Source organism: Athene noctua, chromosome 1 (genome assembly GCF_965140245.1).
Source record: "Athene noctua chromosome 1, bAthNoc1.hap1.1, whole genome shotgun sequence".
Lineage (NCBI taxonomy): Eukaryota > Metazoa > Chordata > Aves > Strigiformes > Strigidae > Athene > Athene noctua.
The window spans coordinates 171,647,779-171,673,457 of NC_134037.1; the positions used below are offsets into that span (position 1 = coordinate 171,647,779).

General features: G+C 34.7%; 1 protein-coding gene across 1 annotated transcript in view; it reads left to right on the forward strand.

Annotated features, from left to right (window-relative positions):
- Positions 1-25,679, forward strand: part of CFAP47 (cilia and flagella associated protein 47) — a 341,722-nt gene that overhangs the window by 230,205 nt on the left and 85,838 nt on the right. The window contains exons 52-54 of the mRNA XM_074929626.1: positions 13,156-13,331; positions 15,580-15,687; positions 20,011-20,122. Of these exons, the coding sequence (XP_074785727.1) occupies positions 13,156-13,331; positions 15,580-15,687; positions 20,011-20,122 (396 nt within the window). The remainder of the gene's footprint in view (positions 1-13,155; positions 13,332-15,579; positions 15,688-20,010; positions 20,123-25,679) is intronic.

A 25,679-nucleotide genomic window follows, 5' to 3' on the forward strand; every position in this document is an offset into this window, starting at 1 on the left:
ATCAACCAATACGCAGCCCGCCCCGGCCAGTGATCCCAACAGAATGAAGATCCCACTGTCACAGACCAGAAGCGAGGGAGAACCCGCCTCCTTTATAAACTGAGCATCACATCACATGATATGAATGGCCAGTCTAGGCCCAGCACTTTGGCTGTGCTGTCTCCCAGTTCAAGAAAATTAATTCTATCCAAGCTGCAAACAGGACAAGAGATCAGCTAAAAGCTAGTTCACGGAAAAAGGAAGAAAGTACCCTCTGTGATCATTGTCTGCCCAGAATTTTCTTCCTGTTTTTTCATGAAAGCATTAGTGTGTTTTCATTTCATTCTGTCTTGTCCAGACCAGCCTGTGACAATCTAATGAATCTCAAAGGCAAAGAAAACAAGCCTGCAACAGTAGAGATAGTACAGGATGCAGAAGTGTACTTTCAAATGTAAATTTTAGTTTAAAAATAATTCTCAAGTATATTTCAGTCATTCTGTGGGTTTTACTCTTAGTGACTTCTAGATAGCAGATTATATCAGACTGTTGTTCATCAGTAGCTGACAGCCTTTCAAATTAATTACAAATTCTAAAACTCTGGCTGTGTCTTTTTTCTCATATATGATTACAAGAAAGGTTCTGTAATACAGCATGTGGGACTATAATTTCTGTTGATCATGAGAATGTCCTTTTCCTACCCTAAAATCCTACTCTCTTCTTTGGATGGTAGACTGAGAAGGAAGGATAGATAGCAGCATGGGATTCCTACTAGTCCTATTGCTAGGTTGACTCCTCAAACTCTTCTCACTCAACTCCAGAAATTATTTTGATTTCTAATGAATTTATAAGCTGTAGATCAGAAGTGGCACCCTTGCCAACTCAGTGATGTTTTTCTTCTCAGAGGATATATTCCCCTCAAAAATCATGGCAGATATTTCGCACTTGAAAATCATGCTTTGGAGATGGTAGAGGTAGAAACCATCTGTGGGAGACGTCAGTCTGTTTTAAATCCTTAACTGTTTTACAGAGAGTCACAGCAGTAAGAGATGACACAAAAGATGTGTTAATTTTCTACAGATCATGCCTCTTCCCTGACATCTCTACTTCTTTTGTTTAATTACTTGAAGGGAACCCACAAGGAAAGATACATCTGTCTTAGCCTTTCAGTTCACAGCAACAGCATGTTTTTCGGGTATCTCTCCTGATCTTCCCCACTTACTGCACTTTTATTTATATTGCACAGCAGTCCTGGAGTGCATGAAATGCATCTCTTTTGGGTGTAACAACTGGAGAATATTTTCCAGATGTATGCCTAATGTTCTTCAACCATTAATGGGTATTTAAGTTCATGGGAGAGAAATAGAACTACTCATAAGCAAAACATTAATGGGAGCTTGTACTGTGTAGATGCTGGGTCCTCACCACCAACCATTTTGCTTTACGTGCCTACTCCTTTTGTGTCTCAATAAATGCTAATATAGACAGATCATAGCACCCAAATTTTTGTAACTCTTCCTCTGAAAAAGGACTGCATCCTGTTTATTCTAACAGGAATTTGCATTTTGTGGGAAATGCATTGTCAACAGACAAGTATAAGGTAGAGAGCTTGTTACAAATACAGTGTTAAACTAGATCCAACTTAGAATTTAAATTATGTGTCGTGTCTCCTTTATTAATTTTTTCATTATTTAATTAAAAGTAAAAAGCATACAATTAAGAATATTTTGTAGTTATGTAATTTGGCAATTGAAGACAGTGACACACTGTTTTCATAGCTGTGGTACTTAATTTTTCATAAATCCTAAAATAAATTGTAATCTGAATATTTTTATACATGGCTGATACTTGGATCATGTTCTCGGAAACTGAGTAACCTGAAGTTATGAATCATGCCCTAAGACCAATTTTTAGAATATGCTTTTATAACAATTGGTAGCGTAAAAAGTAACATTCTGTAAAGAGCCACGGCAACATGGTTTGTGGAAGAAAAACAAATCTGGGAAGATGATAATTATTAATCACTCTAACTAAAAGCAGTTTGGCAAATAATTCAGACCAGAACATATTTGTATAGCTCACTACCAAAAAAAAAAAAAAAAAAAAAAAAAGAAAAAGAAAAAAGAATAAAAGAAAAAGGAGTTATTAAAAGAAAGATAAATTATTAGAAATAATAGAATGTGAGTGAAAAATTCTGATAAATATATTGCACTTGCTAACTCCCTCCTCTCTTCCCTACAGATGCATGAATCAGTTCTATGATATAACATCAGGAAGCTAATGTAGATCACAAAATGACAGCTGAGCTGTCACTAACTGCCATTTAACAAAAATGTAAGGTTAGATCTAAACCAAGTAATTAGAGAGGTGTTTCATCTATGCTAGATGAGTGGTCATATATATGAAAAATAACTGTCAAGTGAAGAAAGTGAGTAGCATTGTATAATTAAACTGCGATGTCCCTTAGTCCATAACTGCTCTTGCTAGTCCTGTGGTTTATGAATCAAAATAAGAAGGGTTTTGCTCAACCATTAAACACAGCAAGTCCACAGGACAAGGTTTTGGTTTTTTTTTAAATTCGGTCATTGATGGTATCTGGAGTACAAATTGTATAGCTTAGTGAATTAGCTATTAAAGTAATGTCACTGAAAGAAAAATTATTTGAACTCTCTTCCCTGGATATATGTCTGTACTGATTGTCTTTCTAATCAGTGGAACTTGTGCTAAATTTTCATGTCAAGACAAAACATGGTTGTATATATACTCTGTAGGGTTTGAGGTCTTTTGTTGTGTTTTTCTGGGGGTTTTTTGTTTGTTTTTTGTTTGTTGGTTTTTGTTTTTTGTTTTTTTTTAATAACTAGGAGAGGAACATGATAGAGAACAGTGAAAGTTTCTTAGAAAGATATAGTTATTTTAAGCATAAATTTTCAAACTGTGTTTGGAATTTTTCTGCAGACGTATAACCTTTAAACCTGTCTGGCCATTTTTCTGAGTTTCCCCATAGTGATTAATGTGAATTAGTGAGTAGTGAGAACTCACTGCTTTCCTTGTGTAATACAAAGAAAAAGGAAGAAGGGATCTTTATTATTCATTCCATTGCTGTGAATTTTGTCCATCTATATAACAGGAAGCTTAAGACTTATTGGCAGGGATACTACTTAAGACTTTTCCTTAAGACTAATTTGGCAGGGGTACTACTGCTCTCACAAAATGTAGTGATATCCTTGCTTTTCTGAAATAATATTGTCGTGTCCCTGTGATCAAAATACTATTTTAAAATGTCAGAGTGAAATTCAAATACTATTTTATCGTTGTGCATCTCTAGAACATGGGTTGAAGCAGCTAGCTGTTCTTTTCTGCTGGATTTCTATGGATAATATGCTTCTGAAACAGTAAATTATAATTAAATGGTATCATTACAATGAGCAACAAGTTTATCCACACATACAAACATTCTCAAACAACATTTGAATCAGGAAATTCAAGTAAGTATATAAAAATAGTTGATTAAGGACTTGGTCTGAAAACAGATTCTGTGTTGAAATTTGTAAAATGCTGTTAATTCTGGAATTACTTGCTTTAAATTATACAATTTTAGATTATATTTTTACTTTAGGCAAAAACCCTACCTATTTTAGATGGTTTGGCCTAATTGAAACAGGAATGCAGATCTTTCCTCCTCTATTGGAACCAGAGTAAGGAATGACTATGTAGTTGTGACAATATGAACATATCTCTGGCACTTGCTTAATTATCATCTTCACTAGAAAGGAGGAACCAGTGTCTGTTACTGTCTGAAGTAACTGTTCATCAGCCTTTTTAAAACAAATTTGCTGCTTGATTTAAATTCCTGGTAAAACGCTATACAAAAATCATAGCAACTGAAATCTTAGATAACTAGAGAGAAGGTAAAGTCCAGGTGAGCATAGAGGCTACATTAGTTTAATCTCTAGAACTCGTTGTATAAAAGTAACCTAAAGGTCATACAATTGGTTCCCTGTAGCAGATATTTCTACCGAACAAATTCTAGCTAAAGTTACTTGAGAGAAATGTGAAGTAAAAATTAGCACTACTCATTTCACATGGAAAGAGATAGTGAACTCAATAATTATTAATTTATATATTTATCTGCAATTTAGAAAGAATACTTTACAAGAATTTTAACAGTTCAAAGGAACCATCTGAGAAAGCAGGAAGCTTCCAAAAGCAAATTACAGTTTGTTCATGAATATTTGCTGTTCATTAAATAACACTTCCAGTTATTATGAGTTGTTTGTATGTTTGCAGGTATTTTTAGTTCTAAATGCAGAGGAAACAACAGTATTTTTTACTTTTTCCAATTGGTAATTATTAAATATCTTCAGTAATTGACAACATTGTAACAATTTACAATTTTTAAAAAATTATTTTTTGGTCACTCTATTTTATTTGGTGTTTATGTGGACTTCCAACGGGGAACAGTAGTACAGAGGCTGAACTTAGGCTGATAAATTCAGGTTCATTATCTCAGATTGTTTAGAAAAATGGCCTGTAACAGTTACTTTGCCTTGCAAATATTGTAATGGATTTATTCAGTTTGTATGTAGAGGTCAAGAAGTAAGCTGATTCTTAAGGTTTTATGTAAAATGTCTAAAAGGCTGGAAGTTATTGCTTTGAGCACACTTACTCTTTAACAGTTGTCTATTTCATGGAGAAAATCTATGTGTATATTGGTGGTTCATTGAGTCAAGAGACTTTCTAATCCATCTGGATATTTGAAAAATTGTATTGGCTGTCTTGAGAGGAAGTACCTAATATGTGAGCTCCAAGCAGGATCTGTACAGCAGGAGATAAGCCAGCGGGGAAGGTCTGTTTTGAACAGAGAATTATTAGTTTCTGTTTTAATAAAACCAAATGCCTGGAAGGGATTGAGTTTGGTTTCCACATAAGTGCAAAGGCAAAAGTTTTGTCTATTCTCTGCCAAATCTTTCTCATTCTCTCTCTCTCTCTCTCTCTCTCTCTCTCTCCCTCGTCCTTGAGAGCCACATGAGGACTCAAAAGTTGGTAATGTAACTCTGAAACATATGCTGCCCGCCCTCACTTCCATGAGAGTTGTTCTTGTTGAGTTGAAACTTGTGCCACTGTTGTCATTTGTAATGGCTCCCATGTCTGTGCCACTAGTGCACTGCTTCTGCACTCTTCAGTGGTGGTTTTAAAAGATGACTGTTACAGTCTTCACACTTAGAAAGATGTTTACATGCAGATCTAAGAATAGGCAGGGTGTTTCCATTACTGGTTCCAGCTCTTTCCAACCTTCAAACCTCCTCATTTTTTCAGTCTAGAAAAACGAATGCAACAGTCTGTGTGATCCGTACACAGCAGATGGTGACTGTAGGATGAATATAACAACTGAGAAACACTTCACTGATATTTAACCAAGTTTTAAAATTGATATCTCACGAGGATGCCTTTTACTCTATTAAAGATATAGCATGAAATAATGGCTCATGTCCAGATACATGGATATGCCAAAAAATGTATATTTCAGGTGGTTGTAATACCAGTCCTTTCCCTGACAAGCACTTAGAACTGAGCACAAAGGAATATGGAAAGGTTAGTATTTAAAGGGATTTATATTGTTACTCATACATCCATGGTTCTCTGATAAACACTTTCTTCCGTATCTTTTCCATACCAACCCATATAGAGGGAGAGACTGCTTTCTGGGTGACAACAGCACCAGTTGAACTGCATAGACACACCCAGAGAAGTACAAGGGTGGGCCTTGGTTCAGACTGCTCTAATTTTAGCTCTTTCAGAGGTTCTAGTTAACAGATATCTGTCAATAATTATATATATTTTGATGTTAATATTGTCAATAAACATTGCTTCTGATACAGTGAGATTGCATTACTTTTTCAGAGTAAATACTAAGGGAATGTATGGGACAAATTGCTACTACAGATACCTCTAGTATGTCACATATGGAATACAAAATCAATAATGCAGCATTTGTTGCTGTATGTGAGAGTAATCTGTGAGAAAACTTCAAGGACTTTTAACTTCGCTTGCCACAACAACTAAGAATGAGGATGTTTTCTTTTTAAAGTTTATCTGATCTTTTAATTCATAGTAAAGCATAGAACTAGATAATTTATAGAGCATATTCTTTCAGATTTATATGCATTTATGTTTTCAGGAAAGCTTTCAGGACATTTAAGAAATTTTCTTTGCATTATAATACTGATACTCTCTGGCTCCTGAGACTGCAGAGATATGCCAAAAATAAAAGTTGGATTTAAAAAAACCAAGTGTCTAGGATATGGAAGAGGAAGTTTTTCATCTGAGGCATTTTACCTGTCAATATTAACCTATTTGTACTTTTCTACTCTTGGAAAATTCAGAAGAAAAAGTTATTCTCAGTAAAAACCCTGACATTTTCAGTTTTGTTCTAGAATTATCTCTACCTCTATATGTTTTATGCCAGTGATAATTATGGTATCAGTCTTTTAAATTGCAAAGAAACATGCTTCCTTAAAAATATCTTTTTAGACCTACAGAATAAGAGAGTTACAGGAGGAGCAAGATCTAAGTCAGTTAATTAACATTTTATCTCTGCTGATTGAGTAACTTGATGCTAGGTGGTGTAGCTGAGATTTAAATTATCTCATTAGTATGCTCATAAAAATTCAATAAAATGAAATATTATTAGAGTTGGTTACTAGTTTTAAAACATAAAGAAGTACTTTTAGTTAGCTCATACCAGCATGAGCTGGAAATGGGGGCACATAGTAGAGTATTTGCTTCCACATGTGTAGCAGGAGTCATTAAAGGTGATGGAAGTATTGTAACAATTAGTCATTACTACTATTCTACTATAGTACCCTTAGGTTTTTACCAAGTACTTCTGAAAGTCTTGGAAGCGCTGGAATATGTGCAGTGCGAGTCACTGCATTTTCCTGATGAGTTCTGAGCGAGCTGATACCTCAGCATTTCACTGATGTAGGTCTTTATCATGTTTGTAGTTTCATGACACAGGAGCTTTCTAATATCACCACATCAAATTTTCAGTCCAGGACAGTATGCCCATGGTGCAAATGTCAGTTTCAATGTCTAACAGGGTAAAATAAGTGCTATTAGAATAGGTTCCTGGGAGTAATTATGTTGTTTCAGTTGCTGACTCTGTTATGAATATGCAGAAATCATCAGCACCCACCACGCTTTCCAAAGTCTGTTTTAATCTGTTAGAATTATGAATGTATGGCTCTGTTGTGACTATTGTAACTTTATATAGCACTTGAAAACAAATCAGCTGTTTGTCGTAGCATTATATGAGTAGATACAATTAGCCTAGGAACTAAACTTTGTAGTTCTGTATACATTCAAAGTCCAGGGATAAATACTGCACTTCTCTGGTAACTAAGAGAGTGACAAAGATTTGCTTAAATACTTAACCTGACACATTCACAAGAATCTCTGTGGGAAAGATTTAGTCTAGATCTGAGACAAATGATTGTAATAGATGGGTTTTGCTAATTGTCTACCTGATACATCAGAAGCTATTTGGAAACTGAAAGTACTCTAAATTTACATCTCCTTGACTTCCCTGAAAGAAAGGACTGGTTACATATGGTGATTGTAACTATTCTGAAGCTGATTTTGGGACATAACTGACATGATGATTATGCGACATAACTGACTCTCTGAAAATGCAGTAGTAACTGATAGCTCTCTTGACTTCATTATTCAGGAGCAGTAAGTTTCTAACTGAGAAATGTTACACTTCCTAGTGCTTTTATTTATGTGATACTGACCTTAAGTATTTAGTTCTGGCGTTGTGGACATGACTCTCTGTGAGGGAGATAGGACATTCTGAAAAAAAGAGAAATGCCTCTCTGAGAGCTGCAGCATGGATTTACTGAAGTGTCAGTCATACAAAATAGTCCTTTTGAAAAGGCATGTAAATACATCTGTTGATTTGATTCAAACTGTTTTCCATCATTGACAGCTCATATATTACATGTATCTGCACAGCAAAGTGACCTGTAAGAATGATGAATAGGACCTATATTGAAATCTCTCGTGATGAGTCATGCTTTCCAGAAATGTTGTTAATAAAGTAGATGTAAATTATTTTCCTGTAAAATCCTCTGAAGATTACTTTGTTCCTTTGTTACATCAATGCAGTGACAGGTACCTCCTTCCAGAGTGGTAATAGAAAAGATTAACCTACTGCTATATATTTTTAGTAGTGTTCTCTAACCTGATTCAGGTTGGATAAACCAGGTTACTGTATATGGTGGCTTATGCAACTGAACTGATCACTGAAAGTACCAACTTGATGTTGGCGAAAAGTAGCTGTACTTGATAATTTCTTCATCGTGAACTGCTGGATATGAAAATGAAATCTGCCTGTGGTCTCAGGAGGACGGAGGATTATTGAGCTTCAGTCTACATGGATTCAGAGGTGGCCTTGACTTCAAATACACATTAAGATGTAAGCATAGTTATTACTTCCTCAGTTATGGAAATTTGGGATATTAATTTGACTTTGAGTCAGTCTGTATCCCCTTGTCGGGTATGTTTTTTATAATTATCTTAATAGAGCATTTCTCTTGTAATTCAACTTGTCTTTGATACAACAACTTCTATCTATACCAAACCAGAAACATTATACAGATGGACAAAACTGGAGTGCATGGATGTCCAAAAATGTACATGTTATTTAGTTCATTAGCTTCTCCTATATATGTTACAAATTACTATAATATCACTTTGGTGTGGGTTTCTCAATGTACATGATTTGTTTTGGTAGAGCTGAGGACATCATCGATAACTTCAGTCACATAATATAATGCTTTTGCAGTCCCCTCCTTTTTTTCAATTTCAGAAAGACTTTTTAGCAGTCATCTATTGCAAAACATTGTTTTCCCAGTTGGTTTGCTTGGTACAATGTTTAGTTCCTAGTAAGAGGTTAACAGTGTAATATTTTTTTGTCTGTGAGATTAGAATTATTTTAATAATTTATGAACTAATCATCTCTGTATTCTGTTTTAGAGCATTATTACTTAGGCACTAATGCACGTCAGCTAAAAGAAATTTAATTCAGTGTGATTTTTATATGTAAATTTATATGTAAATTTACACCTGAAACTCATTGTACTATTAGCCTCTGATATTAAATGTCCCGTGCACATTTTTTTCTTCTAGTTAGTTTCCTGTACTGTAATAGTGATAAGAATGGATTCCTTACTAAGCAATTTTTACAAATATATAATTCGCTTAAGGTGTTTAGTCCTGGATTTCAAGTAGTTCAGTTTGCTGTTCTGATAAACAACTGTTGATGAAATGTTGGTACCTTTTTACAAATGGATATTTTGTAAGGCAAAATATGCCAAGTAAAATGGGAAAATACAGTATCAAGATAATGGCAGTGCTATGATTCTCAGTTGTCATAACCCTACATGGAATGGAGAGGGTTATCTTGGTAATTAGTTTACATCACAGTGAGGGGGAAAAAAATACATCTTGTACAGTGAGGGAGGTGGTTCACTTCACCAAGATCTGCTCCGTTAACTTACGAGTGACTAGAAAGCTGGAAGGACTCACCCTTTCAAGACACAGGAGGTAAGGACATCCATGTGTCCGAATGATCACTGCGGGGAAGGCCTAGCTGTGTGGACATCTGGGTCTGGATTAGAAGTGTGTGTGGAGAGGAGAAATGGTGAGGCAAAGTGCGTGTTGGAGGCAATGTTCCATCAAGCACTTCAGGAGCCATCTCTGATTTTTAAAACTAATTTGATGAAACTGCACTGAACTATGTTCAGCATGACCCTGAAACTCTGTCATCAATTCTTCTGATAACTCACTTGAGCTGTTTTGTTCCTAGAAATGAAAATGAATAATATTGAGGGTACAACAGGAGACTAGATTAACTCCTATTACTGACATAGTGACACAGTGATGGTGACATTGAAAGCTCTGATCATTTTGACCCTATGAAATATAGAAGGTCAGGATCTATTTTTTCAGAAATATTGCCACCTTTGTAAGCAACATTCCTGCTTGTCTTTAGGTGCAGCACAGAGAAAGAAGGCACTTGTTACTTGTCAGTTTAGAAAAACAATGATGTGGACATGGACCTACAAAGGGAAAAATTTCTGCTGCATTATCTCACCAGACCTATCAAAACAACTTTCTTACCACTTATGTGACTTGAAAATTTGCTTCTATAGCAATAGCCTGGCAAACCTGGGAGCAAGTACAAATGCTTTCTCCTTAAGGTTCATGGACTGGAAAAGCTGAAAACAAATGCAGAATGAATGTAATCTCCTTAATGAAATTAGATTTTAATTGAAAACAATTCTTCTAAAGCATTAAGAAGTGTAGTTAGTCTCTTAGAAACTTTGGTAGATAGTACTTTTATTGACACCGGATGATTGTTACAATAGGATTATTATGGAAGTTTAAACACAGAGAAGTGTTATACACAGTAGTTTTAGAATGTGTCCATCTTCCTATAAGCTACCTTGTCAAAGTTGAAGGAGGATTATTTGATAGTTCAGTGCAGTGTATACATTAATAAAATGTCAATTACATATTATAGACTTAATTAAATCCTTTAGGTCCAGTTGCTAAAAGAAGAATGTAGAGAATGGGATGATGAGAAAATCATTGGTATAAAATATGTCAGGAATATATTTCAGCAAACAGATATAATATCACAGAAGATCAGTTGAGGATGGTGAGCATTTTTTTTATGCAGTCTTGATAATATTACACTTCTATATAGGCCCGGGCTATTAGTGTAGGATAAAGTATAAGCAGTCAATTGTTTTTTCAAGTTACACAGAGAATAAATGTTATCTCATATTTATATTTAATTTAATTTAATTTTACCTTACGGTAGATTATTTTACTTTATGTTAGATTTTTTTAAATTACCTGCACTGGACAAGAAGTGGATTGCAGCAAGTTCTAAAGGAATAAAAACATGACATATTGCACCAGAATAGCTTTATCTTGGGTACTGGCAGTCTTGGCACAAGAAGCAGTTTGAAGAATGAGATTAATTATTTTATTTTTTCAACTTTTATAATTAGTTTTCCTCTGTCAAAATGTTTATAAAAAACACAACACTGAAATGTAGATATAAATTAATGACTATAAATGTGTTTGGGACTTGCCCATATTATTACTCTTTTGCATTCTTTCTGATAAAAGGCTACTTTCAGGAAAATAGTACTCTTAACAATTACATGGGCATTTTCTTATTTATCCTAGTACTATGCCTCCATAGCAATCAGTTAAGGCCTAGAAATGTACAATATATATACTTTCTATTGATAAATTATCCACTCTTATTACCATCCATGAAGTAGCAGATCTCTGAAACGTTTATAGCAATTCCAAGGAAATTTCCGGGGAAATTCCAGGGAAATACATAATCCTAAGCATTAATTTTATACTGGCAAGAGAACACTGTTTTACATTTAGCTAACTTTTGCAGTATAAACTCTCCTTTGTGTACAAGATTACAAAAGCTTCTTTGATAGTTGCTGCCTTTTTTCTAAATAAGCAGTCCAATATTTACTTTTTACTGTAAAAGTATTTCTTCAACACAGCATGTAGATGTTTTACTATAAAATTGTTATGAAGCCTTTAGCAATAAAGTGGTAGATATATTTAGAAATTTGTTTACATTGGTAAAAACTATTAATCTGAAATTTAAAATATTTTATGGCAAATTGAAATCCCATCTTACTGATGCAAGGCACTTGAATGATTTAAATTGTTGGTGTAATCCTGCCATCTGTAGAATATTAAATGTGTTTTATGTGTGTTCCAGTAGTCATTTTCTACAGATGTAAATATATAGAAATTTACCAAATCATAGGCAGGCTCAAAGAAGTGAGACAGCTGTGTCTGGGGTTGTAAAGTATTTCACATTCATGTTTTAGTGTATTATTAATTTTAATAGATATGTTATCTTTTTCTCCTTTCATATTGCAATTTGAATTATTTACTTTTTCCAAAAAAGTGTATGACAATTTTTCTCTGAAAACCAAATCACCATATGTTAAAAAAAGCAGCCTGCATTTTGAAATCAACTGCTTGGTTAGAACAAAGGAAATAGACCAAAATAGGGATAAATATAGATATAGAGAAATAAATACATGTATTTGGTTTTGGATTTTCCATATTTTATATAAATGAACATATATGATAGAAAGCATGTATTTTGAACTTCAGATATGCATCCTGAATTGTGACAGTGGACTTCCTTTAATAATATATTCCTTCCTGTCTGTTTAAAGTGGTTTGTTTCATAAAGTATATTCATATTTATACACATAGGAACATAAGATGGATTTACACTATTTTTACCCTTGCATCAAAGAAGGGGCTCACTGGAACACTGCTGAAACATAGCAGTGTTTCCAGGGCTGCTGCAGAATGCAATGTAGGAAATGTGCAGAGTGAGCTGCCGCTGGGCAGTTCCTGCTCATCTTAAAGGTGTTCCATGTGTAAAGTATGCATATTTATGTAATCAGGTCATAGTTTGTTTCCCTTTTATTATTGTAACTAGAATCTAATATGCATCTTTAATAGTAGACATGTTTTCCAGATGGTCAGGTAAAGATGGTCCTTGCCTGAAGTGTTCATAGACTTTAAACAGAAAGATATGAAGATGACTAGAAAAAGAAATGGCAAAAAGGAATGAGGGAGGAAATGTTTACTGTGGTGATTTTTTAATGTCAAGTATTATGATGTAACTTAAAAATTAAAGGAACAGATCCTGCAGAATTCAGCCTGAATCTTTTGCCAGTTTGCAAAGTGGACATTTTCAACCGTCTGTTCTTGATTGTTGGGAGATGGCTTTGGAGGGTTTACCTGGTTGGGACTATAGCAGATCTGCCTGTAAGGTGTATTTTGGAAAACTTCAGCCATATTTGGAAGGTGAAGTAACTTGTTAGAATGCAGACTGGCCAGGAAAACTTTATGGAATTAAAGGGTTTACAATTTGAAGATTGTGTGAAATGTCTCTTGTTGCAATTTTTCTTTTGTGAGTTAGTTCACAGATTGAACAAAGGTGCAGCCTGTGTTCTCATAAGTGTATATCATGAGCAAGCACCCTACACTTGTTTGAGGAAGATATTTTATATGTAATGACTCATAATTTTGTGGTTTTATTTCCAGGATACTATGGAAATTCATATTCCCATCACTAATCCTGCAGATAAAATTCTTCAGCTGAGTGTGGTGCTGGAGAATCAGTCACTTTGTGGACAAAAGGCTTTAACGCTTAGGCCCAAAGAAACATTTTTGTATCAACTAAAGTTTTCCCCAGCTGTTGTTGGCACTTCATATGGAAGGTAAGTTGCAGAGTTTTGATACTTGTGGTCTGGCTCTTGTACTAATAACTGAACCACTTTCATTGAAACCTCAGTCACTTGAGGTAGATATTGCCCTAAGAAAAAACACAATAGCTAATAAATGGAATTTTAAAAAATTCCAATTTTAAATATATTGTATCCCAAACAGCGACTTTCTTCTGAGGGGAAAAACGTGACTGACAAGCAGTAGAATAACCTGGAATTATTCTAATTCACTGGAAATCAGTGACCAACATTTTAGAAATTTATTTCACTTAATATTAGAAGTTCCCTCTGAAAACTTCAGATTAATTCTTAGTTTTGTAAATTTGTAACTTCAATAATAACATGATTTCATTTTTCTTTTGGGAAGGAACAAAAATATAACAACATAACTAAAATGAGGTGAAGAACTCTTTAACAGTCTTCACATAAATCCATTTAGCTTCAGAATCTTCCATTAATCAATGATATACTAAATTAATATGGAGAGATTTTAAATTACAAATTTTTCATTACATTGGAAATCACAACAAAATCAAGCAGGTAGGATAATTAACAATACAAAGACAGATGACCTATTAGTCTTAGTTTCAGCTGAACCAGTTCAGCAACTAACTGAAGAGTGCAGAACTGCAAAACATACTTTCCTGGAATTTGGTTAGCAAAGCATTATTTAGTTGAAGGACTGATTGAAAAGCAATTCCCTGTTTTTTAATTATATCAATTGACTGGGAAAAATACGAGGATGGGAGGTTTATGAGGAGGGCAGAGACAGATGACTTGTGTTCAAAGACCCAATGTTTACAAAGCCAGAGTCCATGTATTTCAACATTTTGTTCAGTTTGCTTGTATTGATTTTTCCAAAGACCAAAATAGCAGCAGGTATCATTGTACAATACCACTTTCAAGCAACACTATTTTATAAAAATGAGTACTGTTATCATGCTATTAAATTTTTTTTTTCTGTGAGACTTTGTAGAAATTACGCATTCTGAAGCTGTAAATGAGAATAGACCTAATCTTTTTATACCAGATATTATTTCTGGTGTTTTTGAGGTGTAGAATTTCCACATAACAAAATAAGGGGGTTTTATCTGGCAAAACTTTGGGCTCAGCACACCTGTACATGTTCAATATAATTATGCAGTACTGTACTAGAAAGCTGTCTAATAGCTGTTTTAAATTGCAATAGCTCCCAAGGACTACAGTTACAGCTGGAAAGACGTACTTCCACATTACATCTACACTATTACCTTTTTTTTTTTTTTTTTTTTTTTCTGAAACCATGCTCTATTTCCTTTGCTATGGTAGCAGCTGGGAAGAAATGTTACAAAAGTGTTTGTGGCAGGTGTATCTTTTCAAATGGATTATTCTTTCCTAAGCTGTTTTATGCTCCCTTTAAAGGCTCTGTTGGCACAGAGGATAGTCTGGAACTATAAAGTCATGGAGCAGACATAGTTATCTATCATTTAGAACAAGAACTGGTCCTTAGTGGGTCATGGGTTTGCACAGTACATTTCATGTAAGTTTTTATATGCCCACAGTGCTTTGGTTTAATATTAAGACTCTGCTACTCAAAAACCCCCAAGAAATACAAGAAGAAATCTGCAATAGGAAAGGAATGTGTTAGAATGTTTGTCACAGCAATATACTACTGTACATATCTCACCTAGCAGCAAGCAATTTTCAGTCATGACAACATTTGATTGTATATCAAAACGGTATATCAAATATTCCTTTGAAGCATATCTCTTTGTCATGCTCATATAAATGTGTCTGTATCTATTCCTCAGTTTTCATCACTAGATTTGAAAAGATTTTCCTTTATAAAACCAATGAATATTATTTCTGTTTCTTTGTCTTTTGAGTTCAAAATGTCTAGAAAGAAAATACTGACACTGAAATGAAATTAAAGTTTACTCTTGTAAGTTAGCAGTTGAAATGCTTTGGGTTGTATTTCAAAAAATCCACAACAAACCCAAACAAACAAAAAACCCAATAAACAACTTTTTTTTGTAAAAAGTTAAGAAGAGTGAAGAAGCGATTTTATGGCATCAGTAATTATAAATATTTTGAGTTTTGGTAGCTGAATTCAGATACCATCAAGAAGTATTACAGGAAAACTGGGAGCTAATTAAAGAACTCACTATGTTGAACTCATTAGGTTTTCCTGAATTTTAATCTGTATATTTTTTATTGTATGCACAAATGCTGTGTTATATTAAGCTTATGTATCTGTTTTTAGTGTCATATTCCTGTCAGATATCGTTGGAGAGTTTTGGTATGCACTGAAGTTGATTGTAGAGAAACCATTGCCAACTAGTCTACCTGAAATAGAATGTGAGCTTGGAAAGTAAGTATGTAGTTCATAGTGCTGAACTTGGTCATTCGTTTGAAGTATCATGGATAACATTTGAAGAGTTTATGTTAAAAAGCCAGAATACCAGAATAGTGCTGTTTATGTACTATATTTTACAGATAATTTTAATAGATATAGGTGAAATTCTCCTTGCAGAAAAACAATTGAAATGAAATTGTAGCCTATATGTAGACTTCCTTTGAAGTCTTTATATAGAAATCACTCTGAAAAAAATGCAGAATATAATAATGAATATCCATAATACAGAGTTCTGTAGGTTTGGGTGTTGTTTTTTTTTTTTTGTTGTTTGTTTGTTTTTTTTTTTTCTCTTTCTGAACTAGGAATATATCTGACAGTCCTGCTTTACAAATGCTTGTTATACCAGTTAGCAATTTCTTTTAAGTTCTCAAGAAATGGCAAAGTAATACAACTTCTATCCAGCAGATCCTGGGGGTAGACATGGTTGGAACACTGCAAGTGTTAAGAAAATGAGCTACTTAGAGCAGACAGAGAAAGTAACCCAATTTTTGTCTTCCTTCAACAACATTTCATCTTGCATTTTGATAGCATAATTTTCAAGACAGAAATCAAAACTTTTAGGATAAGACTTTTAGAATGCCAGAATTTCAGTAGTGCTCTTCCATCTATTACCTCTGCCTAGTAGTAGGTTCTGTGGACACTGCTCTTCTGAATGATAAATTCCACTTAATTCTGTATATCTTATCTTTGACTAAATCTATAATTAACATACATTACAGACTGAGCAAAAAATGTTAGAGAGTACAATATGAAATTTCACCTGATTAAGTTTTTGTGGGTGAATATATTCTGCTGTTCATATATGGTACACAGACCAGAGTTAATGGGCAGTGCCTTTGTTACTATGTTTTTCTAAGAAAATCAGTAGGGCTGTCCATTTCCTTGTTTTTACTTTAAAATTCTGGGCCGATTGGAGTAAAAACCTTAATTTTTCTTTACTATGTAGGGTGAACTGTTAGTAGTTAGAAAAAACCTTTTCATGCAGACTAGCTGGCATCAGAATTTTCTTTAGCATGCACTACCTGTGAACTACATGTACAAGTGGTCTGGCTGAGAATGGCAAGTCATCCTTTTCTACTGCATATAAAATGTATGTTGGAAAGGATTAGCTCCTTTAACTACAACACTTGCCTCTCAAAATGATAATCTCAAATTTATTGAATTCCATTTCTTCAAATGAGATTTCTTTTCACTTTACATGTAGATGCATGTAATTCCTATGCATATGTAAATGAACTCATCTATATCTTCCCTAGGCAGATAGCGATGGAAGGACAAAGAAGTACTATTTAATTAATTATCAGCAACAGCAGCAACAATAATGTATAACAGGAAATTAACAGTAGGCTCTTTCATATATCTTTTTATATATATTATAAAACAGGATGACAAAACTGACAAACTTCTTCCTTTTGTTTCTGCATTATCTGCCATATTCTTAGTTTCATAAAGCCTCCTGCTTTTTGTTCAGTTATTTCCTTCAACACTCTCCTTTTTCCAGAAATTTTCTTCTGTTGTGTCATCAGCATAATGTCCTCTTCTTGAAGTGCGAAATCTTGGACAATTGTAACCCGTGATGGCGTTGAGGTTACACTTAAACTACTGAGAATTGCTCTACCTGCTTAAAAGATGAGCTAGTCCAAATCAATTAGCTGCATTAATGCATGCTGTATATGTAAAGTCAATGCAGGCAGAAATTTATGTGTTGTCCGTTTAAGAAACATATTATTTTGTTTAGTTTCAAATGGGTGTACTTCCTTGCTATGTTCTCAGAAACATATTGACTGCAAATGTCAAAATGTTTGAAGCATTTCTGATTGGTGAAGCTTTGTAGTTCTTTAAGAGACTAACTTCCATTCTACCACCGTTATCTTGAATGTGGAAGAAGCATTATCATATGTGATATCTTTCTAAGAGTAACATTTTTTATTATGTGCTTGGTGTATTCTTTCTGCTATCAGTCAGAAAAATTCAAGTATTTTGTCCTTGAAACATCAGTTGAAACTTCATTAGGAGCCAAGAACCCATCGATACATTTAGAATCAATTTCTGATCAATTCTTGAAAGAGTAGAAGAAATTCTAGCAGTTTATCTATTAATCCTTCTTCAGATACCCTAACATTTTGGGTTTATCACAGGCAGATCTGATTCTTGTTTCTGTCAAGGTAGATTTATCACATCCTTTGGCATATGCCTCTAAGCAAGAAAATCTTCTCCTTGATACTCTCCATCTTCATTTATCCATCCTGTTATGGGCTCCACAGTGGAGTCATTGAAAATGAGTCAGTCAAATGATGTTCACAGTTGTCTTGAATTTACTGTCATAGGCAACAATTTTTCTACCATAACCATGGTTGTCAACCTGTGTGGGTGGCAGAGGTTCTTAATGGATTTTTATCACTTGAAGAACCTCTAAAATTCAAATAGTTGCTCACTTGAAACTTCAGATATTCCAACACAGTTTTCCCTTTGGCAAAGTGTTATGTATGAAAGAGACCAGATGAAAATGTAAAGGCTAGAAATGGTAAATGTGAAAAATGGGGATTATCAAGTGAATCTGAAGTTCTTGTGTGAAAATTTCCTGGTATTTCTCCATTCTCTGCTTTTGAGGTTTCAGTGATAGTCAAAAACAGGTCTGCCACTCAGCTGCTGCAGATTTATATAACTGAATATGTTGGAAGGATCCCACCTGCACACAAGTTTTAGGGCCTGACGTTACAGCTGTAAAGCAATACCTTCTCTTCTGAATGTTGCTTTTTATATTTTCTTTTTCCTTACTGATTTAGCTATGATTAAAGGACTAATTTTTTCCAGAGGATAAATATGTGGAGCAATCTGACAGTTGAGCTGCCACAACTTTGACTAGAGGGAATATCCATTAGGTAGATAAATTATGGCAAAACCAATATATGTATCTCATTTTTCAAACTTTTTTAATTTACTGTTTTCACTGATTCACCTTCAGTCTCTTTTCTGTGTCCCTTGGTGTTATAATGAGAATGTGATTTATAGTCATATGTCTTTGTTAAAGGCAAATAATATATTATTTTGATCAGAATAGAGGACTTTTTGGGAGTCTTACATGTAATTTTGGAAACTGTGCTCCCTTTTGAAGGTATATTGTGTTTGTTTACTCTTTAATTAGAAAATAAAAGACAGTCTATAAAATAGAGTGCCTGCTGATTTAGAGCATAACATTTAGGCAATCACCATACTCCAATCTTTATTCTGAGATTGCCACAACACTCATTAAAATACATACTCTACATGTGCAACATAATGATTTACCATTATGCTATAATGAACAACACAATGATTGTACAAAATGAAACAGATTTTGAGTCCATGCAGAGGAAGAAAGAGGAGGGGAGCAGGCAGAACCTCCATTAAAATGGCTGGTGTGGAAGTAAGTTTGTTTTGAAATCTCAAGGTTACAAGATGATCAAGAAGAATGGTTGCCTAGTGGCACTAAATCAAAAGCTACTGACAGAACCACTTAATTACAAGCTTTTCCTGTAAACCACTGCTTAGACAAAAAGGAGTTACAGATAGCATTTATCTGATTACCTTTAATTTCTGTCCTCTTTACCTGAGGCAGACTGAGTCCATGGATAGACTACAGAATAATAAAATATATTTTAAATTCTTTTACTTTTTGGAAACCTTTTTTTTGGTTGGCCTTTGCACTCTGAATTATCTATTTGACTAAAATGTTTTATTTCAAAGTCAGATCTACAGAAAGTAAGGAAAGAAAGATGAGACATACATCTGCAAATTGGAGCCCAGGAATAAATATGAATCTGTGGTAATGAAGACACTAGGATTAATTTCCTCCTATCTAAAAGTTAAGCATCCTGTTTAAGGCATTAAGTCTAGCCTTCTCCTGTAGACAGTGAAAAGTGATTCCACATCTTAGGGATTGACATTAGGACCAGTTCTCCTTCCTGAGTATTGAGGGAGCTAGACAGTCCTTTTAACCAACTAACTTAAACCAAATTTCTGTCAACTGAAGTACAGCAAGACAAATTCTGCCCTTACATGTAACCCAAGTATTAGAATGGTTACTGATACCAGTTTTTATTGTTATTAATAATTATTAATAATATTAATTAATGCTATTAAATATGTGTCCATACTAGTGGAAAAACACTAATGCAATAAAACATAATTCTTATTTTTAAAAGTACTAATTTTTCAAGAAAGAAAACAGGTCATGAACAATAAAATGCAATGGAAGAAACTCTGTAATTAGTCATTGCTTATATGTATTTTTTCCAGATGTGCTTGTCTATACATACCTCTCTTGAATCCTACACATGAAACTCTGGAGCTAGAAATTGTTAACAGCAATCCTAGCAATTTTTCAACTGAGACTGATCCAAAACACCCTGTAAGTAATATTTCTGTGCTTTCACAAAAGTGTTCAAAGAGAGCCTTCTTTTCAAAACATACAGACTTGTGTATTGTACTGTGGGTTCAGGATGCATGACATAGTCTCAAGGATTAGAGGCATTATAAATATGTATTCTAAAGATTTTATATCTTGAGCATGAAAACAATTAAACTTGAAACACAATGCAAGTTGAAGTATAGATTATTTTTTTTTCCTCTGGAATGCTTTGTGGAATAGTTTTGAGAAGGACTGCAGTGTTGGTTGCAAATAATATTCAGGACATATTAGGAGGAGAAGTTGTAAACTAACCAGCTGTATTACAAGCTTCACAAGTTTCTAAGAATCAACAGGGTAACTAGGTAAATATTTAGGTAAGTAGATAAAATGTTAATGTAAGAATATAAGTTAGCATTTATAACCAGCTTGCAGGGTCTATGAATAAGAATTTGATCAATTTAGCTGCAATAAAGCTTCAAGCAAATACCTTGAACCATTTTATTCTCCAAACTCACATTGACCCTGAGACTGACTTCTACCAAGAAAATCTTCATCCTATTACTATTATGTACACTACATTTTCCTTCCCCATCACAGAAGCCCTTTCATCTTTCTGCCTAACATTTTCATTCTTTCAGGGACTGAGAGTTGTATAGATGGGCTCAGCTTTCACATTTTCATTGAGATTGGCTGGAGTTCTAGGTGGTCAGAATTCTGAAAAATATTTTTGACCATTGATTACTAGTTAATACTACAGGTCCTTTATAAACTCTTTGGATGTTTTTAGCAATCAAATATGTGTCCTTTCTTTGATGGGGAGATGAGAAAAAGGGAGGATGCAGGGAAACTGGTGCAAGGAGTTAAGGGGACCTCTTATTAGAATGTGAATATAGAAGCTTTAACACAAAAAAAGAAAATGAAGAAACCTGTTGCAGACAAGAAAGAAATGGCAATTTCACATTTTCTAGACATGAGGAAGATAATACGGGGAAGACATACACCAGAGCTGGTTGGTTCCTTCCAACCCAAACTATTCTATGATTCTGTAATTGTATTTGTGCTGGTTGGCTTATAGTGGCTAGTTGGAGGAATATTGTAATAAGATCCTAAAATGAAACTGAGAAGATAGAAAACTGATTGTATGGGGAAAACTGAGGACTACTGTGAAGTTATAATATGTGTATTTTTGGCTTTCAGAAGCTAAACAGCTTTCAACCTCAAATATAGCAGTGCAAGACCAAATGTTCTTAAAAGGGGCTCTAAAGAAAACAGCTAGAGATCACGCTTATTTATTGAACTGCCTTATATTTTTCATACATAGTATTGCATTAATTTAAAAGTATAAAACATCTTGGAATACTGAGGGAATCCAGCCTCCTCAACCAGAAGACAGAGACTGAGAGAACGACCCCCCCCACAACCCAGGAGGAGACAGTCAGTGACCTGCTGCATCACACAGACACACACAAGTCTATGGGACCAGACAGGATACACCCGAGGGTGCTGAAGGAGCTGGCTGGGGTGCTCCCCAAGATGCTTTCCATCCTTTACCAGCAGTCCTGGCTGACCGGGAAGGTCCTGACATTGACATCCCCAGGTCCCTCTCTGACTGGCAGCTCTCCAGCCACTCCTCCCCAAGCCTGTAGCACTGCTGGGGGTTGTTGTTGCCCAAGTGCAGCCCCCGGTATTTGGCTTTATTTAAACTCATAGAAGTCAGAGAAACTCCTATAACTCATGAAACTCATGTAACTCATATAAGCCAGTCAGAGAGGGACCTGGGGGTGTTGATTGACAGCCAGCTGAACAGGAGCCAGCAATGTGCCCAGGTGGCCAAGAAGGCCAATGGCATCCTGGCTTGTGTCAGCAATAGCGTGGCCAGCAGGGACAGGGAAGGGATCTGACCCCTGTACTCGGCACTGGTGAGGCCGCACCTCGATTCCTGTGTTCAGTTTTGGGCCCCTCACTACAAAAAGGACATTGAATGACTCGAGCGTGTCCAGAGAAGGGCAACGAAGCTGGTGCAGGCTCTGGAGCACAGGTGGTACGGGGAGCGGCTGAGGGAACTGGGGGTGTTGAGTCTGGAGAAGAGGAGGCTGAGGGGAGACCTCATCGCCCTCTACAGCTATCTGAAAGGAGGTTGCAGAGAGCTGGGGATGAGCCTCTTTAACCAAGTAATAAGCAATAGGACAAGAGGGAATGGCCTCAAGTTGCCCCAGGGAAGGTTTAGACTGGATGTCAGGAAGCATTTCTTTCCAGAAGGGGTTGTTAGGCGTTGGAATGGGCTGCCCAGGGAGGTGGTGGAGTCCCCATCCCTGGGGGTGTTTAAGAGCTGAGTCGACATAGCGCTGAGGGATCTGGTGTAGTTGGGAACGGTCAGTGTGAGGTTAATGGTTGGACCGGATGATCTTCAAGGTCTTTTCCAACCTAGATGATTCTGTGATTCTGTAATCTTTATTGTAGTTTGTCTTTTATATCCTGCATATTAACACATCTTCATATGTTATATGTTAAACTCAACAATTTCTATTACTAATCATTTAATCAATTGGCATTTGAATAGGAGCTAAGAAAAGTAATTGATGCAAACTATATTAATAACCTAGGAGTATTATATATGTTATGTTTAGGTCATTGGCATACAAGTGGATTAGATTTAATTAGAGTGACTTTTGGCTTCTGTAGATTGCATGTTCTCTTGTTCAGGATACTAAAAAAAAATAATAATCTTCTCCTTTCAACTTTCCTGATTTATCACCAGAGATTCACATATCACCAATAACTACATTATATTGTTTAAGAAAAGGCACATTCAACACTAAGTGCAGTAATTTTCTTTCTTTTCTTCTTAATAGAATGCTCAATGCTCTATATTTTTAATGTATTGAATTCTGAAATGTTGTCTGTGAATTACAGTAGTTCTTCCAGTTAAAAGATAGCTTTGGTGAATTTGCTATAAGCAACTACCTAGTATATATTTCATATATTTGTCCCTTTGTGAACTTTATGTTTCAGTCCAATGTTTGGAGAGGTAATGTGATTTCCTTCACAGTTTTGATGACAAAGGCAGGGGGTGTTGTTTAAATACCTATTTCTCCTGAATATACTGCATCCTAGGTTTAGTCCCTCCATACAGCTCTGTGTTCAACTTCCAGAAGATTACAGCTTGTTCTTATAAACTGTAACCTATGTGTCAGCAATTAGTTTATTTTAATGCCTGTTTTAATGTCTTTGTGATATGTGAAAGAAGTTTCCCATATTCATTATTTAAGTTTCTGTGTTCTTTCAAGTAAGTAATGCTTTCTTGTCAGCAGAAAAACTCTGATTTGAGTGATCCTTGGATAAAATGAAACAATAAAGAGCAAGGTCTTAGAACAATAGATTGAAGATGGGATTGTCCAATTAGGATAGGTAAAGTTTGAAGGGAATTAGTAAAGTTATTTTAGAATTCTGCATAATTAATTTTATTATTTCATTTAATTATCCATATTTGGGTTTATGACACCTACAAAGTAGAGCTGCTGAAGACGTTGGGCTGTCAGAAAATATCTCAAATGGGTTTTGTCACTCACTGACTTATATTAGCTAAACCAGATTCGCAGAAATATCAGAGAAAATTTTATCTTTCTTAGAGATTGCCTAAAATATTAACCAAAATTTTGACTAATATTTCAGAGTTTAATCATATTCAAAAATAATATTTATCATAATTCCATGTGTGTGGAAGTTTGTTCCAGTTCCAGTTTGCAACAGAAGGCATTACTGAAATACCACAAGGGATTATTTTCTATAGATCTGATTCAACTTCAAGTACTGACATAATTAATAATAGGCTTTCCTGAGGTCCGGTTGAATTATGTTTAAGTATTCCTGAACTTTCAGGTGCTTAATGAAATCTAAATGGAATTCGAAGGCTTTAAATCTCATGTCAGCTTCATGTAAATTAGGAGCAGCTCCATTAACTTCTTTGTAAACTGATGAAAATGAGAAAAGTATATGTATCTTGTTAGCACCTTTGCAATTGTAGTCCAAAACAGCTTTAAATGGAATGTACCATCTTGGCTTGCTTTCAAGAAGTTCATAAAAGTAATCAAGGATTTCTTTTAGTGTGATTTGGACTATCATATCTTTTTTCTTTTTTATTCTTTTTAAGAAGCCATGCCTGATTTTTGTTTCTCTTGTCAACCTTACACTGTACAGGATAACAACATCTTTATAAATGCTGACAAATTCTCTAAAAGTTTGAACAGAAGCAAACTCCTCTGAATTTGCTGCAAAATTCCTAACTTGTTTTTCATTAGCATATTGGGCATTATGAGTTTCTGGGGGAACAGACATTGGGATGTTGAATTTTGTGTTTTGTTCCTAACCACTGCTTTATCTCTAGTAGAGAAGGATTCATGTTCAGCATTTAACAGATGAAAATTTTCAATCATCAATAATGCTATGTTCCCCAACTTAGTTCTTGCCTTCTATTTAAATACATGGACATCTTTCACATGTATATGTATTATATTTATACACACATGTATTTATAATGTAATTTAAATGTACAAAAAACCTCTTACAAATGGGATCATCTGTATTGCCAGAAAGAAACATGCTTTCACTCAATTTTTTTAGCTTGCTATTCTCCTGGTTTATAACGAGCCTAAACCTTTTTCCTGAAGCTGTCTTCCATCCTGATTGGCTGTGAAACACATTTTATGGAGGAAAAATAACTTAATAAAGAATGGCTGGCAGAGAGGAGTGCAGTCTCAAAAGTCTCTGCAATGTTTATTAGTTTGTTAATGACCGAGAGTATTGTTTTGAACGAAGTAGAGAATAAACTTTAAGATTTAATGACAAATTTTCCTCCTTTGTTGGAATTATATCAGGAATAATGTGTGTATACTTCATACTCAATTTCTGTATTTGAACAGTTATATCTAAAATTTTATGAGAAGCAATGATACCAGTTCCCTTTCACATGAATATCTTGGAAGACACTTGTTTATGTAAACAAAATGAAAGGCGGGGGGGGTGGGGTGGGGGGGTTAACTTCAGAATATTTTATTGAATGATTATGGCACAGTATGACCTTCTTTAAACATGTTGTTAATGTTATTTCTCAATTCTAGTTTTTAAAACAATTTATTCTTTGGTTTTCAGTAGAAAGTAAGTTATTTTTTTTACCCAGCTCTGTTTCAAAACAAATTACCTTCTGGATACAGTAGAATATCATACTGTGTAATATAAAATGAATTTTTTACAAACGTGTCTGTAATCTAAAAAATAAAATGTTTTCTGCTTTCAGAGCAGGGTCTGCTGGATTAGCATAACTCCATGTTGATTATTTAGATTCATTGTGGCTGTGCATTTTCTGTGTAATGATAATATGTCAAGTAATGCTTGCTGAAAATTGAATTCCAGTCTTTTTTCATCTTTATGGGAGAGTCATTTTTCCATATAATGTAGATCTCTTAGTGAAATTACTAAACATTTTTAAAACGTAGTTTTAATTTAATCATGTATTATATTGTGGCAACCTGTCTTTACCTGTTTGGGAGGGGGTAATCAT